Below are 19,752 nucleotides of genomic sequence, written 5' to 3'. Positions count from 1 at the left end.
ATACATAATGACCAGACCCTAAGATGGGAATGCTGGTAATTTTGTCTTAAAGACTTTTTTTTTAAAAGACTTTATTTATTATGCATACAGTATTCTGGCTGCATGTATGACTGCACTCCAGAATTGGGGCACCAGATCTCATTGTGAGCCACCATGTGGTTGCTGGGAATTGAACTCAGGACCTCTGGAAGAGCAATCAGTGCTCTTACCCTCCTAGCCATCTCTCCAGCCCTTAAAGACGTTTTAAATTGGGTGCTGGGCATGGTGGCGCACGCCTTTAACCTCAGCACTTGGGAGGCAGAGGCAGGGGGAACTCTGTGAGTTCAAGGCCAGCCTGGTCTATGGAGTGAGTTCCAGGACGGGACTAGGACTGTTATGCAGAGAGACCCTATCTCAAAAAAGCCAAAAAAAAAAAAAGGAAAAAGAAAAAAAGTTGTTTTAAGTTTAAGTACACAATAAATATTCAAAGCTACATATTCATTATAGCTTCCCTATAAGAAAATAACTATTTTATACTTTGGGTGTTTTTTTGTAAACAGACATCACTGTGTGGCCCTGGCTATTCTATAACTTGCTCTGTAGACCAGGCTCTGGCCTTGAACGTAAGAGATTCACCTGTCTCTGCCTCCCAAGTGCTGTGGAAAAGAACTATTTTCAGGGAAAGGGGAGGCGGCAGTGGGGAAGAGACAGAAATCTTTAATAAATAAATAAATAAATAAATTAATTAATTAATTAATTTTAAAAAGTGAAAAAAAAAGAAAAGAACTATTTTCTAAATAGAAAAAAATCCACATCATCTCATATTTCTTTTCAAAACAGTTTTTCATTTGCACATAGTTCTGTGAATTGGCATTATATTTTTTTAATTTTAGCTGATCCATAAGAATCTCATATTTAGCCAGGCGGTGGTGACACACGCATTTAGTTCAGCACTCGGGAGGCAGAGGCAGGCGAATCTCTGTGAGTTTGAGGCCAGCCTGGTCTACAAGAGCTAGTTCCAGGACAGGCTCCAAAGCTACAGTGAAACCCTATCTTGGAAAAAAAAAAAAAGAATCTCATATTTATGCTTTGATATGCACATGTACTGTTCACCTCAGGAGAGATATAGAGTTGGTGTTATCAGGTGGCTGGGGCTGCTCAGGTGTCTTGTGGTCTGGACCTTTGTCCATGTGCCATCTGGTAGAAGGTTAACTTGAGCATCTGTGGCCTGGGACCTCATTCTGAGGGGCCGGAGCAGGAGCCTGAGAGGCAGGAACGACTTGCTGTCATTTTGTAGGGCTATCAAACAGTCGCTTCCGACATCCGATGCCACAACACAATTTTGTTTTTGTTTTTGTTTTTTTTTTTTTGGTTTTGTGAGCCACCATGTGGTTGCTAGGAATTGAACTCAGGACCTCTGGAAGAGCAGGCAGTGCTCTTAACCGTGTGATAGGAAGGAAGGATTCTTGAAACCATTCTGCAAACGTCACCACAGCTGGGAAGTAATGTAGCATGTGGTACTCTAAACCAATAGTGTGTCTAGATGTGCCCGATGATTGCAGCTTGCAATCATCCTTGGGAGGGAGTTTTGTGGGAGACTGCTAACGAGCCAGTGCCAGCGAAGCAAATCCCACGCTGGGCTTGATATCTTGGTCCATAAAGTCGAAGAATTGTTCAAGTGGTTTTTCATTTTAGAAAGCTACAATGAACACAAGCATATAAAAACTGACAAAACAAGGCCAGCAGAATGGCTCACTGGGCAGAGGAGCTTGCTGTGTGAGCCTGACAACTTGTTTGGTCCCCAGGAATCACATAAATCCCGAGGTCTCCGTGACTCGTATTATCATACCATAATTGCACACGCTCCTTTCAGTGGCTCCATGGTTGTTTCTGGAATTTGCTATTACCCACCATGTTACCGTGAGCCGTGGGTCTGCCTCGTTCTGCCACTGTTTAGTGTGTCCTGGCGCACGTCTGTGGTGGAGTGCTGGCTAACGTGAGCCCACAGCTTTGATGGCGGAGGCTGACTGCATTGTGTAGAGCAGTGGTCTTCAGCCAAGGGAGCCCGGCCAGCCATTGGTAATGACTTAGACCAGTGGTTCTCAACCTTCCTAAAGCTGCGAGCCTGTAAACAGTTCCTTATGTGGTGGTGACCCACAACGTAAAATTATTTTCATTGATACTCCCCCCCCCCCCCGAAAGGAGTTTCCTCTGTAGACCAGGCTGGCCTCGAACTCACAGAGATCTTCCTGCCTCTGCCTTCCAGTGCTGGGATTAAAGAGTTCCACCACCACACCTGGGCTTCTGGGAAAGCTCTCAAGGCTGAAACATGCCTTCAGCTCATTTCCTTTTCTCAACTGTTTGCATTTGTTAATGACTCGAGAATAATTTTAATCGTTTTATATTTATTTATTTATTTGGGTTTTCAAGACAGGGTTTCTCTGTGTAGGCCTGAATGTCCTGGAACTTGCTCTGTAGACCAGGCTGACTTGGAACTCAGAGATTCACCTGCCTCTGCCTCCCGAGTGCTGAAACTAAAGGCGTGCACCACTGCCATCCGCTTGACTCTAGAATAATTTTAGATGTAAATAACAAAAGACATCATATCAAAAACTTATTTTTTGGAAGCTTCTGTTTTTATTTTCTGAAGACGGCATCTCTTGTAGTTCAGCCTGGCATCTTTGCTGTGTGGGTGAGCTCACCTTGAACTTCTGATCCTCTTGCCTCTACCTAATACCAAATACTGGTATCACAGGCGTGTGTAATAAATCACACCTGCTCATACTGGTGCTAGGGAGTGAACCCAGGCGGTCTGCATGCTGGGAAAGGATCGCTGTGTTGTATCCAGCTCCTCTACTTCTTTTTCTGTGGCAGAGAGAGTTTCGTGCAGTCCTTTGCTTCAAACTTGCTTTGTAGGATGACCTTGAACTCCTGACCTTTTGCTTCTACTTCCTGAATGTTGAGGCCTGTGTTGCTGAAGTCAGCTAAACTTACAGTATTAGGAAATGCTCTCATCTTGGCCCTGTAAATTTGTGATTAATTTTGATGAAATGAAATAGATAATTCTATCATATTGAAAATCTATGTTACTCTTAGCAGCTTTTCAGAAGTGGGGCTCCTGAATGCTGGGTGCTCTTTTAGGCCTGTTCATGTGACGATATGGTTCTCTTCACATCTGAATGAAGGATTTTGTATCTAGCCATGAATTCACCCCACATGGCCAAGGGCACCCCTATTAGTGTTTGAATGTTCACTGCTCTTTTATTTTGACAGGTTTATCATGTTCATTCTGACAGCTACGAGACACAGAACCAGCACTATGGAAGAAGCTTAACAAAAGAGACGTTAAAGGAAGGTGAGCCCTGGAAATGAATGCTTTGCTATTGCAGTCAGCAAGATGCTTCTGCTCGCACATAATTTCCCTGCAGAATAACAATTCAACTCATAAACTTAAAAAAAAAAAAAAACTAAATAGACAGAAGTAGGTTCACTATCATCCCTGAATCCTAATATACCCAAGTGTGGGTTGTGAGCACCCCTTCCTTTACACCTTCATTAGTACTAGTGAGCTTGCTGGCTCACTTGCTTCCTACTTCTGTGATACGTTCCCTAAGACGACCCACCCAGGAAGAAGCCTTTATTCTGCTTCCGTTTCAGTGTGAGTCTCTTTTGGTAGTGTGCCTAGTACCTTCCTGTACCATGAGCACTAGTCATTAGGGGTGAAGTCTCTAGGGAGGGACCAGCTTGACTTCTCCATGTTCAATGGGTTGTGTAGGTTCTTCAACAATAGGGCCTTACCATCAGTTTGTGGGTAGCAACCAAGAGCCTTGGCAACTGCCTGGGTTGCTTGGGGGTTCCCATGGGGGTCCCTGTAATGGTCTGTGCTGTCCCTTTAAGAGAAAAGCCATGCCCACTCCCTCCCCCATCCATCCGCAGAGGTAAGCTGATCTTCAGCTTCTAGCCTGAGCCCTCCCTTTCCATCTCTCTCCCAGAGAGGTAGCTGCTGCTGTGGCTCCCTTCCCCTCCCCTGCCCCACCTCTCTCTGCTCTTTTCCCTTCTCCCCTTCCTCCCTTTTCCCTCCATAACCCACTAAATAAATATCCAACATCACTCTGCATGGCATGCCTATCTGTCTGTCTCTCATCTGCCGTGGGTGGCTGCGGCTCCTTGTGGGACTGGCTGCTCCATTTCACCTTCCATGCGGCTCCCTACCTAGAACCCGCTGGCCTTCGTGGCCCACTGTGGCCTCGTGCCCACTGTCTATTGCTGACGCTCAGGGACCTGCAGCGTTTCTGCCGCTGTGTCCCTCAGGCAACAGTGCCATTTTATTTTTACCATTACAGTCCCTTTAAAAGCCAACAGCTCAATTAGATGTGGTCCATTCCTTCAACAGGATGCTTCGTTTGGCAAAAGATGTCCATCTGTGGCTTTGCTCCCCATTATTTGGTGATTCCATTTAGATCACCTTCATAATATGGATGTATTTTAGGAAGCTTCTACTGTATTAGGTTTCCATAGGACCCTTCAGATGGCCCTTACTTTTAGCTGTCCCTTCCCAGATTCCCTATCACACCCTCCTCCTCATTTGATCCTTCTGTTCCGTTCACCCCCATCTTAGTCAGTGTTCTGTTGTGTGAAGAGACACCACGACCATGGCAACTCTTATGAAGGAAAGCATTTAGCTGGGGCTTGCTGACAGTCTCAGAGGTTTGGTCCATGATCATCAGGGTGGGGAGCTTGGCAGCATGCAGCGCAGCCAGACTTGGAAACTGGGAGTTCTACCTCCAGATCTGAAGGCAGCAGGAAGAGAGAGCCACAGGGCCTGGCTTGGGCTCTTGAAACCTCAAAGCCCATCCTCAGTGACACGCTTCCTCCAGCAGGACTGCACCTACAATAACAAGGTCACCCCTCCTAATCTTTTTATTTAGTACCACTCCCTGGTAACCAAGCATTCAAATCTATGACCCTATGAAAGGCCATTCTCATTTAAACTACTACCCCGCCCATCCATAACTATCCTATTTATCCTTCTTAGAGAGTTCCACCCTCCTGCCTAGTCCCTTACTGTACTCTTAACCCCTGTGGTTGTGGATTGCAGCCTACTTGAGTTAACAGCTAACCTCCACATATAAATGAATGCAAATCATATTTGTCTCTTTTGGTTCTGGGTTACCTCACTGAGGATTTTTTTTTCTAGCTCCATCCATTTACCTGCAAATGTAATGATTTTTTTTTAATAGCTGAGTAGTACTCAATTTTGTAATTTGCTACATTTTCTTTATCCATTTATCTGTTGACAGACCTTCAGGTGGTTTCCAGTTTCTGGCTGTTACAAATAGAGCAGCAGTGAACATGGTTGGACAGGTGTCTCTGTAGAAGGATGAAGCCTTCTTTGGGTATTGCCCAAGAGTGGTATAGTTGGATCTTGATGTAGATCTATTCCTGGCTGCCTGAGGAACTGCCACACTGATTTCCATAGTGGCTGTACAAGCTTGCACTCCCACCAGCAGTGAATGAATGTTCCTCTTTTCCCACATCCTTGACAGCATGAGCTGTCGCTTGTTTTATTGATCTTGGCATTTACTGGTGTAGGATGACATCTCAAAGTAGTTTTGATTTGTATTTCCCTGATGATTGATTTCATTTCCTAACAGTTTATGCTGTATAGTGGGGGAACAAATTACATAAAAGCAAGTTGCCTAACCTGTACATTCCCAAGTATGATTAAACATTAAGGTTTAATCATTAAGGTTAAATACTAATATTATTGCCGTGTATAATTTAAAAATTTTTAAGATTTATTTTTATTTTATATGTGTATGGATTTTCCTCCTGTATATACCATGCCTGCCTGGTGCCCAGAGAGGCCAGGAGAGGGATCAGATCCCCTGGGACTGGAGTTGTAGATGGTTGTGAGCCCCACGGCAGGCCTTGAACATGTAATCTTCCTTCCTCAGCCTTCTGCATTGCTGGCACAGGCCTGCACTCCAGGCCTTAAGAGTTCCTTCTCAACACCAATGCCATTCATAGCAAGAACTAAAGTACCTGTCTACCTGCAGTGAGTGTTTGCCTTAGGGATTATGCTTTGATATTGGTATCATTTAAGGAATTTTTGTTTTCATTTTTTCAAGACAGAATTTCTCTGTTTAGTTCTTGATGTCCTGGAACTTACTTTGTAGATCAGGTTGACCTCGAACTTAGAGATCTGCCTGCCTCTGCCTCCTGAGTGCTGAGATGAAAGTCATGGGCCACCACAGCCCAGCTCTATTATGAGTTCTTCATCAGAGCACTGATCTAAGTTTCTACGTGTCATTTACTGTATAGTTAATGATTTGATTAACTGGAAGGCATGGTGTGACAAAGTGAAGAATTTTATCTGCTGTGAGCTCACTTGTAGCTGAAGTTTGTGTTGAGACCACTGGCTCCAAAATAAACACACAGAGACTTAATTATAAGTGCTTGGCCAATAGCTCAGGCTTGTTACCAGCTAACTCTTACAACTTAATTAACCCATTTATATTAATCTACATTCTGCCACATGGCATTACCTCTCTTTCATCTTACACTTCCTGTTTCCCCTCCATGCCTGAGTGGGGACTCTTCTCTCTGCCCTTCTTCCCAGTGTCCTTAGTCTGGTTCTCCCACCTAGCATTATCCTGTCCAGCTATTGGCCAGTCAGATTCTTATTAAACCATTCACAGTGACATATATTCACATGGTGTAAAAGAATATTCCGCACTCACTACAAGTGATAGAGGCACAGTTTGACCCTCTCTCTGATGAATTTCGTTTACAGGTGTCTCCAAGTTTTTCCACAATGGCTTCTGTTTAAGAAAAGATGCGGTTGCTGCCAGTATTCAGAAGGTTGAGAAGATTCTCCAATGGTTTGAAAATCAGAAGCAGCTTAACTTTTATGCAAGCTCATTACTGTTTGTTTATGAAGGTTCATCTCAGCCAGCTACTACAAAATCCCACGAGAGAACTTTGGCCGGGAAGTTTCTCTCCAAAGGCCACCTGTCGGACGCAGACGTCCTGGAATGCAATAACAACTTTCACCTGTTTAGCTCCCCGGCCAACGGGACATCGGTAGGCAAAAGTTTATCCAAGGTGTACGCGAGGCACAGAAAGCTGTACTCCAAAAAGCACCACAGTCAGACTTCACTGAAAGTTGAGACTCTGGAGCAAGACAACGGGTGGAAAAGCATGTCCCAGGAGCACCTGAACGGAAATGTGCTGTCCCAACTGGAAAAAGTGTTCTACCACCTTCCTGCGGGGCGTCCGGAGACGGCAGAAGTGGAAGTGCGGATGATAGACTTTGCTCACGTGTTCCCTAGCAACACCATCGATGAGGGCTATGTTTACGGTCTGAAGCATTTGATTGCTGTCCTGCGGAGTATTTTAGACAGTTGAGTCTTGCTGCGGTCTGTGAAGGAGTGGCCTGGGCACCGTGGCGAGCCGCAGGCGTTCGCTGTGCACCTGTAACGCTCTGTAAAAAGTTTGTATTGTGAGTCAGCGTTCTATTTGTCTTTATACTTTTGGTAGAAGGTTAACTTTTTTATATTCTTACTCAGGAATACTAATTTGTTCATTAGAAAACTATGAAGACTAAAGAAACAGGAAATGTCGAGCAGGGAACGTGCGGGACAGGGAGTAGACAGCTGCAACACTCTGGCAACGTGCAAACCGTTTTGCAGTCATTCAGAATTCATGTCGCTTTGTGTAGCCGTCACCAAGGAACCTGTCCACCCAACCTTGCCGGTGAGCCGTATCTAAACTATGACGCTGTCAGGCCATCCCCTTAGGATCTGGAAGGCACAGGTTGTTTTCATCAGGACCAGTGTGCCCGAGCTCCCTAAAACTGGAGAACATTTCACACAGAAAATGGGGCTGTGTGGGCTCCCTGTTAAAAGAGCTGCCGATGAAAGGTGCTTAGATGTGCGTGTTCCACCAGCAGGGTTCCCCACAGCTCCTCCCTGCTCAGGGCTGCTTCACGGGAAGGCTGACTGAGGCTCGTGGCCGGCAACAGTAGCAGCAGCAGTCTTGGAACTAAGAGCACAAATATTTCCTCCCTGGGGTCAGGAGAAGAGAGATTGTTTGCAAAGAACAAATTACTCTGTTATGCAAGCTGTCATAAAGGGCGGGGCTTTTTATTACCAACGTGAGGCTTCCGAGAGGGGCAAGGTGGAAACTTGGTTTATTTCTTCTTTAAATAATTTTTGAGAGTTTATTCCGTTTTAAAAAATCCATCTTTTAAAAAAAAAATGTATCCCCATTTACTTTCAAGCCTTAGCGTAAAAACCTTTCTCAGAATTTGGTTATGCAGTGACAAACCGTGGCTGCTATAGGCCAGAATCCTGTCTCGGTTTCACGCCCACGGCATCTAACAGAGAAATTTATTTTCACTCAGAACAAGGGCAGGCAGCTTTTCCTTGAGAAAATAGATTTGTAAGTGTTATGTTTATTTAACACCTACCACCTTTTTCAAATTAACTAATTATCAGTAAGATTTTTTAAAATTGAGATTAAATTTGCAAATCCTTTTGCTGTCAGTGCTGTGCACTTTGACTCACTGATGGGTTAGAATAATTGAACGGCTTGTCATTTCTGGAAAATATTTTTGAGTTATGACTTGACTTTTTTTTTTTTAAAAAAAAAAAAACCTTTCCTTCAGAATTACAAATAAAACTGTTCACTCTAGAAGCATTTTCTCTAAGTGGAGGGGATTTTAAGTTCTCTTACTCTCCTGACCCCATCCGAGGACCGTTTGCGAATGTCCACGCCCAAGCGTGAGCCTGGAACACACAGGTCATCAGCCAGGGCGGTTGGGGCTCGTGCTTCTGTGTTTCCACTCAGGAGGCTTCAGGTGTCCCCACAAGGCCTCCATGTTCTCTGCCCAAGCGTGTTCTGGCTGTAGAGAGAGGGTTTTGTTTCTTTCGTTCTGTGGGAGTGAATTCCAAGCGATAATTACTAGAAAATTTTGAGTTTTACCTTTTTTCTTACAATGTTGACTTGTTATCTGGATGTGATTTCGTAACTCTCAAGCTCATCTGGTGAACACTATTTTGAATCTTAAGAGGCAATTTGGGATGGTGCCAGGTGATGTACGATGGCTAAGTCAACTCAAGTACTCAAAGCGTTGGGCACACTTTAGCTCAGCCAGGCCCTTCATCCACAGCTGTTTCAGGCATTTTGGAAGCCAGCATCCTGCCTTTAGGTTTTGTCTGAATAAAACAGGAAGTGATTCTTATCTCTGCTTTTCAGGGAAGGGATTAACGTTCAATTCTTCTTGTTTACATTTTACCACTGTTGCCCTCTTTATGTTACTATTCGATTCTGCTTTTCGACAATGTGATCAGCGTGTTTATGTAACCAACCTGTGGCGTTTTCTAGTCTGTCCTGTCTTGTAAGATGATGCTGAGAGTTGCCACTTTGGGGAAGAGGCATCCATCACTAGCCAAGCGTCTGTGAACGCAGAGGTATTTAAGAACTGAGCAAATGAGGAGATGGCTTGGGCTGATGGAAATGCTAGCCTCCCCCCCCCCCCCCGCGCCCCAACATGGTTTTAGTGTATTTCTCATGGGGTGCACTCATGGAAAGGACTTTTAAGAAATTGTGGATGTGAATATGTTTCTCAAATAAAAGTTTAAATTGTAAAATAGTTTTATAATAAAGTATTTACATTAATTATTTTAATATGGATGGAAGTTGCATAAATTATACTTGTTGTTAAATATTTAAATAGTCTTTGAAGAGAGTTTGGAAAATGTGTGTAAGTGGTTCTGATAGCCGTGGTGTTCAATTGTCTGGGGTGCTTTGCTTCGTGTGTCTGAAGGGGGCTTGTGCACTCTGCCTGCGCACACTACAGCTTGCTACTGTGGCCCCGCAGGCCACTCAGCTGAGTAAGAACTGGTTTCTGAACGTTGATGTAATTCAGGAATGACACTGTCATTTCGTGGTTCGTGATCTCTCTGTGATGTTCTTCCTGTCAGACCTAGGAACTATCAAATTGGTAACATTTGGGGGGGGGGGTGAATTTCCATAATTCAGTTGCAATTTTCTCCTTGATTTTGGAATTTGGAATGTGTGGCAGGGGGAGGGCTGAATGGTGAGGTGACAGGCACCAAGGCTGTCTTTAGGGTGGCTGACTGGTTTGTGCCACACCTCCCGAGGTCTGCTGTTTAAACCTGCTTTGTTTAAGCTCTTTACGCTGCAGCACCTCTCTTCCAGACCCCGGCCTTGACTTTTGTACACCTGTAGCTGCAGTTGCCCCTCCCCCCTCCCCCCATCGAGTCCTTTTAGAACACAGTGACCTGCAGGGTGGTTTCTGGAGGCCTGGCCCTCGGGTCACTCAGATTCCTTCACCAAGGTGCACCAGTCAAGCCGCTCTCAAGTATACATCTGTGAGCCCTTCGAAACTCACCATTTCGAGACTCGCCACTTCCAGCGTCCTGCTCAGGACTCCCGTGACACAGATGCACAGATACCTTCACCGAAAGCTGCTGAGGCTAGTGCTTGGGTAAAGATGATGTGGTGAGTGCTGAGTCACAAATGAGGCCAATATTTTTTTTTGACTTTTGGGCTGAGACCAAGCTAAAGTAGGTGAAGTTACAAGTGCAGCATTGTGGCCCCCATTTGACTCTCCAGCCGGTGGCAGCTAGAGACGGCGTTAAACAACCTTCCATCCCACCTTTACTTGGAAAACGATGCCTGGCTTCTCCTTCAGAACAATACTAGCGTAGTGTGTTGCTGCGGTCGCCCCTTACCAGCGCGAGCGTCTTAGACGTCAGATTTCTAAATCGCCAGTATTTCAAGAACTTCAGTGATGAAGTTCCTTCTTCGCTTCAGAGTAGTTACATTATAACATAAAATACCGATATTTTGAGAAGGAGTTCACATCTTTGCTGACAATATTGGAAGTCTTCCACCTTGTTTTGTTAGCTTCTATTAAGAACAGGCATGATTCGTGCCACTAAGTCAGTAGAAAGTCAAAATATTTTTATTGTTAGTTATTTTTTTTTAAAAATGCGTCATTGTAGCTACACTTTGGCCTGGTGCCCACTTAGAGGATTAACAGTTTAATTACTGAAGGCAGGGTTTGCGGTCCCCTGTAGATGAGGAGGAAGGCATCCATAGACACTTTGCTGTGGGATTTGTACCGGAAGATGTACAGAAGCGTGGGAAGCTGCGCCCAGGTTGTGCCCACAGTAGCGGCAGGCGGCAGCGCGGCCCTCCCGTACTCGATGAACGAATGTATTGCTGTGCTTGGGTGTAGATGTCTCGGTGTCTCTAGGTCTCTTTCTCAGTGTTTGTAATTTGTACCGTTGACAGGATATCCTTGGAGTGCAAGGGTCGTCACTGTGTTTCTGGAGTCATTTAATGTGATATGCCAATTTTTATAAGTGATATTTAGATAATTCTAATAACTGTATATTCGACGACTTATTAAAATGTTTTGCATTGGAGTTTCTTTTCGTTAATTACCACGTTTGAACAAAACGAATGGTGTAAAACACTCAGCCGATGTCCGGGTGCTGTGACCTAAATATGGCGTGAGCAGGAGGCCTTAGAAGAGGACTGAGTTGGGAGACGCTCACTCACTGCGGGAGCAGAATCAACTCCTATGAATGTTTTTGTTTTTTTCTGTCATACAAAGTAAGATCTTGGGGAAATTGCTCCTGTTATGAAAGTGTTTCGGGTGTGGTTTTGTTTTATGAGACAGACTCACTGTGTTGTAAAGGGAAACTCATACCACAGGAATGGGAAGTCCAACTTCCTCTACGTCAGGCGGGAATTGCCCAGAGAGAGCGCACACCTGGTCCCTCTCAGTTTTTCTTCCTCGGTCCAGGTAGCCACGCCTTAACCGGGTGTGATTGGTTAACACCAGTGAGCTTCCCCATCAGTTGGCTTTTAAACAAGGTTATCAGTAGCCCAGGCTGAGCACGGAACTTCCTATATAGATGACAGTGGCTTTGAATCCTGATCCCCCTACCCTCACCTCCACAAATGCTGGGGCAAGGATGATGATTATTGTGCCGCATGCCTGGCTTGAGATTTTAGAAACGGAGTTCCATAAGTCTTCCTCGAGATGTGTGCTCTCTAGTACTGAGGCAAAGCGCGCGATGGGGCTAAGCTGCTCTGCTCCCCAAGGACTGTCACCAGGGATGACAACGTATAGAGGGCATGGTCCTTCTTTGTCAGGACCAGGTTAGGGCTTCGGGGAGCCAAATCAAACCAGTACCTTTGGTTTGAACTGGTAAGACTGGCTGCTCAAGTCCCGAAGAGAGCAGAGCAGATTATCACGGCCACAGTCCCCGTGTCATAAGCCAAGGACGAAGAGCAAATGCGGAGGTAATGGGTTTGCTGAGATAATGCTGACGGAGTCTGGCCTCCTTGGCCTCCTTGGCCTCTGCCGGTTGTGGGGCTGCACTCTATGCAGCAAGACTTGAACACCATCCCCTGGGTGTGGAGAGTGCAGGACCAGCTGGGCTGCCTGGTAAAAAGAAGAAAGAAATAGGCAGGGAAGTTGAGGTAGGACGGTCGGTCGCCACAAGCTCGAGGCTAGCCAGGGTCACAGAGTAACAACCCCATCCCCCATCTCAAACAAAATGGATTTGAGGTGTGAGAGGATGCAGCCAGCGATGGCTCAATGGCAACCCTTCTCAGTTGGAAGGTGGGACTGCTAACTTTGTCCCGACCTCAGCTCTCCGTCCTGCTGTAGCTTTGGTGACCTGGGTGACAGACTAGACTCGCCATTTTCCATTAGTTGAGCATTCGCCTTGGCTGTATGATTGCTGACAACATTACCGGTTCGGGAGCATGTGCTGTGTGAACCAGAGCATCCTGGACATCCAAACAGGGCACGGGCATTTTCATTGTAAATCACCATTGGACAGTTGGTTCCATTGCCCCGGATGTTTGCTTAGGCAAGTGCCCCACCACCGCGCTACACCTGCAGTCTTTAGAACTATTGTTTAAGGACCTGAGGGTGCATAGGAGTGTTATGTAAGCAATAAGGACCGGCATTTGAATTCCCAGCACCAGTGTAAACAAACCCAGCCATGGCTTCGGGCACTTGTATGTAATGCAAGCATTGCGGGCAGAGACAGGCAGATCTTGTCAGCCTGCCTACCTGAAAAACCGAACTCACAGGTCAGTGAGAGAGCCTGTGTCAATGCAATAGAGACACCGACCTACCTGCTCTAACCTCTGAAAGGGCAAGCAACAACATGCCCCACCCCCACCCTATACACACGTAACTATTACTTCTTAACAAAACTGACAAAATCCCTTAGGATTTCCCCCCTTCCCGCAGTCCTGGGAGTTGAGCTGCCCCCCCTCTCCCATGTCAATAAAAATTGACAAAAACAGAATCACTTATTTTGGAAACAATTGCAGTTTCTGTGCCAGGCATCAGGTCAGCTCTGAACAGCGCCATACAGGGTAATGGGACCAGAATTCCTATGGAGACCCAGGCACGCACACACGCATGCACTCACATGCACACGTACCGCACGCAGGTGCACCATTGGGGAGGCAGGTGACTGATTGGGCAGAGAGCCCACGTGGCAAGCCAGATCTGACTGGCTAGTTAGGGTTCTCGCTGCTGAGCCGTGTCTACAGATACTACCTTCAGTTACCCATCCAGATCTAGAAGGTTCCGTGGCTTGACCTTTAGCAATAGTCGGGCTGTGTGCTTTCACAGGATAGGCACAAGGAAGGGGTCAGGTATGAGAACCTCACCATGCAGTGTAAGGACCGTGGATGGAAACATGGATGGAAGAGGCGCCCACCTCATGGGTGTGGGTACCTTTCAGAGGAAAACCCTCACATCTGTGAAGAAGCTGCCACAGTAACTTGCAGCCCTCATCAGTTTCAGTTTGCAGCTTCCCTCCCCAGAGTTGTTGGTCCCAATTCCTTGAGGTTAAATCAGGAGAGAACAATGAATTCAGGTACTGGGTGGGCCTGGCCATCCCAGCAGTCACTGACACTCCATCCCACCCAAGTATAATCGGCTTAACTCTGTAGCAAGGCTCGAGCTGAGTGGGTGGATCTGCTCCTGAGGGCTCCTTAAATCTCTCTATTAAGAGGTAGGCAGTTGGCTGTGCGCTCTGGGGTGTGGGCCAATGAACTCAGGACGTTCTCCGCCTAGGCTAGCCTAGGGCTCAGGGGAAACTGGAGCATGAAGACAGGCTGCAAACTTCCCTTTGAGTCTAGAGATTGCCAAGTCAGTCCCTATGGGATGACACCAGAGAGGGGCTCTGACCCTGGCCACAGCACAGTCAGCCACAGGCTCCATCCTCAGACTGTATACTGGCCGAGGTGAGACTTGCCTTCTCGTGGTTCTTGGTTTCATTGGGCAGCCCTGTCTTATCGTAAGACTGGATACTTATTATAAATACCTTTAAAAATCTCCCTTTTGCCTCTTACCCAGATTCCTCGCTGTTATGCGCCTCCTCAGTTTTAAACTTGGAGTGTTATCCTGCACATCTTATCCATTAAAAGTGACGGCTGAGTATTTTTTCATGTGTACAGAAAACTGTTAAAGAGTCCATGACAGTTTTGGTTCTATATTTAGCACAGTGTTTGTTCACGAAGTGGCTGTTGAACTTTTCTCCTGAAGGACCAGGTTCAGTTAGGTGTGAGAGCTGCTTGGCTCTAATGCAGGATTTGAGCTCCAACACGCTTCCTGGTTATAATAATTACCCTCCCCTGTGTGTTTCTCATGCATTTTCCCCAGACAGAGGAGATGCTAGGTTTTTGGTTTTTGAAATAGGATTTCTCTATGTAACAAACAGTCCTGGAGATCCTGGAACTCACTCTGTAGACCAGGCTAACCTAGAACTCACAGAGACCCTCCTGCCTCTGCCTCCCGAGTGCTGGGATTTAAGGTGTGCACCACCACCGTCCAGTAACATTTTTGTCTTGCATGCATTGGTGTTTTGCCTGCATGTATGCCTGTATGAGGGCATTGCATCCCCTGAAAATGAAGTTATAGGCAGCTGTGAGCTGCCACGTGTGTGCTGGGAATTGAACCTGAGACCTGTTGAAGAACAACCAGTGCTCTTAACCGCTGAGTCATCTCTCCAGCCGAATGCTGCTTTTGTTTGTTTGCTTTTTAAGCAAGCATCACTGTTTTGTGTTGCAAGGACTAACACCTCGTCTAGGCACTGTATAAGACAAGTTCAGCGGGGTCTCAGTTTTGGAGGCAGAAAGGTGACCCCAGTTGCTTAACCTTAGGACAGAGGTGTTCTGCTTGCGTCATGGCACAGGGCCTGTGGTTGCAGCTGGGACTTACAAAAGAGATCATGTGGAACATGGGAAGCAAGAGATAATTCAGAAGGCCTTGCTCAATCACTGTAAAAAAAAAAAATTCAAAAACAAAACTCCTCTGCTCAGAACCAATCCACCCCAGGAAGTCAGAATTAGTCTATTCTAAGGGTGGGGTCCCCGTGACCTAAGTAAGCACCTCCACCTAGGTAGGTCCCACTTGTGAAAGGTCACACCATCTGTCCTCATGGTTGCACAGGGGCTGGGTTTTTAGCCCTCAAACCTTCCCCATAGTGAAGCAGTCCGCCCAGTGTGCTCTGAGTAAGTTTTGCTGGCATAGCAACGGGACCGTGTCTTCTCGGAGGAATGATGCTCTGGTTAGTGTTTTGCCAACATGGGACAGGCCGGAGTCGTGTGAGAGGAGGGAACCTCAACCGAGAAAAGATTGGCCTACAAGCAAGACTGTGGGGACATTGTCTTGATTAATGATTGATGCGGGAGGGCCTATCCCACTGTGGGTGGTGCTGCGCCTGGGCAGATGGCCGAGCAAGCTTGGGAGTAGCCCACTAATCGGCACTTTTATGGCCTCTACACCCATCCCTGCCCTGAGTTCCTACCCTGACTTTCCTCAATGATAGACTCCAACCTGTGGGCCGAAATGAACCCTTTCCTCCTCAGGCTGCTTTCGGTCACGGTGTTTATCACAGCAATAGAGAGCCAATCAGGACACAGGACAACAGGCAACATGCTGGGCTTAACTCACTGAGTCACGGGGCTTTAATCTCGGTTTCTGAATTGCAGCCTTTGCGTAAATCGCCTGACCTAAGGCGGATGAGTGGACAGCGTGCTCAGTAGCTGTGTGTGTCCCACGTGACTTCTTCCTTCTCATTTTTTGTAGAGACCTCGCTTCTACAAAAGGGCTGTTGCCTGTCTGCTTCTTCGCAGTGACAAAGTATCTTTTTGAAGTAAACCCACACAGAGCAGGGAATGGTGGAGAACCTCTCCTCTACCTAGTCTTCAGACAACCAAAGTATATTTTCCAAGTATCGAATGTCCTTCACTTGTTTACAGTCGTCTTTTCAAAAGATGTTGGTTGCCCATTTCTTGGTATTTTCACAAGGACTTGTCGAGGGTAAGTGCTGGCTGTCCAACCCACATGCAAATAGCGGAGGGCCACTTAACTCTTGGTTCCTTTCTTTGGAAGAACAAGAAGGCGTCTGTGAAGATGGGGCCACCCTCACGGTAGTTACCTCTTCACCCACCCCCACGCCCAATATGGTCCCTCGCGTTCTTCCCTTCCTAGCGTTTTTCTTGGCGAGTTCCACGTGCACAGGTGTCTCTTCCCAGCACCCTAACCCCTCCGTCTCCCATCCGGGTTCGATTTCTAACCACGGCTCCCATCCTCACTTCAGCCTCTCACCTGGATGGGGGTGCCCTACCTGCAACAATGCAACTGACTACCGCTTTTTATCCACTGTGTTCTCTGCTTCCTCTCTCGTAGGTGACCCCCCCTTCCCCGCCCCCCACACACAGGCAAGAAGAACAGAGAGGGCAAAACCAGGGCGTGTTGGAACGATGAAACCTCAAGGCGCAGCTGGCCTGACCTCAGCAGCTAGACAGGACGCGGTCATTACTAGCCACCCCCGCCCCACACAGCCACACACTCCGTTGTCGTATCGGTCACATTACCCTGGAGAATCTCTTTTGATTGCTGCTACTTAGTGGGGAAAGGGGGGGCAGGTGAATTAAGAGAGGGTGAAGGGCCTGGTGATATGGTTCTGTGTAGGAATGGTGGTGTCATGTCTGGGCTCCTTCACAGAACCCAGGGACTGTTGTCATTTGAAGCCATGAGACTTCGAGTGCTGCTGCTGGGCAGCTGTGCCAGCTGTGCCAGCTGTGTGCCCTCCGCACACTTCCAGCTCCGAGGCACAGGTATTAAGTTGGTGGAAAGCCGGACATAACCAGGGTTTGGCTTTCAAAAGATATTGGTCATTTTTCTTGTGTGTGAAATGAAGTTGGCCCCAAGTGCAAGGTGAGTTCAGAAAGCCTTGCCCTAAATGCCGTGACTCCATTGCCACCAAACCACTAGGGCAGGACTGCTGGGATGGAGGTCAGTTTGTCAGAACTGACCCCAGCGGATGCCCCAATCAGATATCAGGACCAATTGCATGCTGGGAAATCACAGGCACAGTGACTTACCCTAGGTGGAGTGCCCAAGCTAGGCGGTTTATCTATTTGTAAGGCACACAGTCTGTTTCCATGGAGACAAAGCAGTCCATCACAGGTTCAAAGGGCAGATGGGCGGCTCTGGAAAGGGAAATGTCTTCTCTGTGGAGGTTCAAGGTCTTCCCCAGCCTCCGTCCCTAGCTGTCCATTGCATTCATTGCGAAGGAAAGATCAGAGTTTGGTGTCCAAATTCAGTTTCTTCGGAGCTGGTCACACATTCTTGAACACCCTCCCTTAACTTAGACGACACAAGACACTCAACCAGACAAGCACAAGGTGTCCTACTTCTCAGCTTACTGGTTCAGATTCTCTTAGGCAATAATTGACTTCACTGAGAAGTTAAACTGGGAGCTGAGTGGTGGCTATCAGCTAATAGTTACGGAGTCCTTACTCAGCTCCGGCAAGCCGTTGGCCGATTAGCAAGGAAGTACTGCCTACTACCATACTCCGAGTATAACTCAGCTATGCTAGAACACTCGGCATTTCAAAAATACTTAGAGAAACTGTTCAGATTCCTTCCCGGTAATCCCCAGCTCAGATCACGTCAGCGGTATTTTTCCATCGGACTTCGTAGCACAATTTACAGGGCACGTTTCCCTTGCGTTTTTCACACACTTTCAATCTATTTCACTCGCAAATCTTCTGGGTTTGTGCGAACTTCCAGTTTCTGCCTTCCCCCAGTGCTCTCGGGGTTACCACCGTCCGCTCGCGTTCCTCTCAGCTCCACCCCAGGCTGCTCAGCAGAGCCCTGGTTACTCCAGCACCCTCCGCCCATGGCCCTGTCTTCACCGGACTCAGCAACAAGAAGAGTCACTAAGATGCAGCAGATCAAACGGTTCTACTCAGCTCAGGGTCCCACATTAATTTCGCCCTGCACTTGGGTCGAATCTGAAACCCTCACAATCTCTTCTAGAGTCTTCTATTCCTGTGACTACTTCTCTTATCTCATTTCCTGCCACTCCCGGCATGCTTAGTACCCTCCTGACGGACGCAAGACCTGCAATCCTTTTATTGCGGCTTGTCAGCAGCACTGAGCTTCACCGGGAACTCCTGACTGTCGCGTGCTCTCTGGCCTCTGAGAGCTCCGAGTGTGTCGTGGGCAGGAAGGTGTTCCCTGGGCAAAAACCAGCTGGTGCCTCTTTACATGGGGCCTCTGCTGTCTGATTCTGTTTGATGGGCCTCAGGAACTTTATGTGATTGTTAGCTTTAATGGTCCCACATCCAGGTTCGTAAAACCCAGAGTCATCTGGGAAGAGAATCTCAATGAAGAGGAGTTGTTTGGAGCGGGCTGGCCTGTGGAAATGTTTTTACAGCAGCCGAATGAAACCGGACACTACCATTTTGTGGTTTGTTGCTTCTATTTTTCTATTGGGGCTCAGGAAATGATACCTCCAAGTTTGGGGCTGCAGTTCTGAAAAGCTGAAGGCTGTTGGAAAGCCCAGAGACAAGTCCCCTTGTGCCCTCCTGCTCTTCTCAGCCCTGCTTCTCTTTCTTCCATGGGGCACACTGGAACTTTTCTCCTCCAAAACCAAAAACCGTTCCCTTGCCATCAAGAAATTCTGTGACCTACCCATGTCTGATGGAAATAGGATTTGTCTAGAAGTCTTGGGTCAGGTTCGGTTTATCTGCTGGTTAAGGAATGAAAAGACAGGAAATAAGTTACGGTCGCAGCAAGCAAACAGGATTTATTAAAAACGAAAGTGCATGCAGTGTTCACACCTCCTCCGCGCGCTCCCCACAAACTTCTCTCACACGGGAAGGGGATCCTGAAACAGAAATACATTTTCCTTCGGGAAGGCTGGAGCTCTTAATTGGTTTCGGTGGCCTGGAAGAGGTCCCCTCCCCTCATTTTGGATTGGTCAGCTTAAAGAAGAGGACGATTGGGCTGGAGAGATGGCTCAGAGGTTAAGAGCATTGCCTGCTCTTCCAAAGGTCCTGAGTTCAATTCCCAGCAACCACATGGTGGCTCACAACCATCTGCAATGAGGTCTGGTGCCCTCTTCTGGCCAGCAGGCATACACACAGACAGAATATTGTATACATAATAAATAAATATTTAAAAAAAAAAAAGAAGAGGACGATTGATAGGCCCACAGCTCCAAGCGGGACCGACTTTAGGCAACCCTGGGCAAGTCACCCTCAAGGGGGTGCTGCCGCCACTGCCGCTACAGCTGGTAGAGCCTGCCAGGTCTTAGGGTGAAGAAGTTTTGCCATCTTGTTGTTTACCATGGCCTCTTTCCCCTCTTTCTGACTTTACCCACTTAGCCATCATGCTACCCA

At 47.0% G+C, this 19,752-nt stretch overlaps 1 protein-coding gene and 1 long non-coding RNA gene across 2 annotated transcripts in view; one reads left to right on the top strand and one right to left on the bottom strand.

Moving 5' to 3' along the window:
- The window catches only part of Ipmk (inositol polyphosphate multikinase), a 32,598-nt gene extending 23,977 nt beyond the window's left edge, over positions 1–8,621 (top strand). The window contains exons 5-6 of the mRNA XM_050138382.1: positions 3,253–3,334; positions 6,776–8,621. Of these exons, the coding sequence (XP_049994339.1) occupies positions 3,253–3,334; positions 6,776–7,389 (696 nt within the window). The 3' untranslated portion in view covers positions 7,390–8,621. The remainder of the gene's footprint in view (positions 1–3,252; positions 3,335–6,775) is intronic.
- LOC126499264 (uncharacterized) lies at positions 8,228–18,538 on the bottom strand. The gene is made up of 2 exons (XR_007591040.1): positions 17,446–18,538; positions 8,228–12,469 (listed from the first exon to the last, which is right to left on the bottom strand). It is a non-coding gene; the product is annotated as an uncharacterized lncRNA (long non-coding RNA).
- Between the last annotated feature and the right edge of the window lie 1,214 nt (positions 18,539–19,752).

Source organism: Alexandromys fortis, unplaced genomic scaffold, assembly GCF_014885135.2.
Source record: "Alexandromys fortis isolate MF-2015 unplaced genomic scaffold, M_Fortis_MF-2015_v1.1 scaffold_9, whole genome shotgun sequence".
NCBI lineage: Eukaryota > Metazoa > Chordata > Mammalia > Rodentia > Cricetidae > Alexandromys > Alexandromys fortis.
This window is presented reverse-complemented; position numbering and strand designations above follow the sequence as displayed.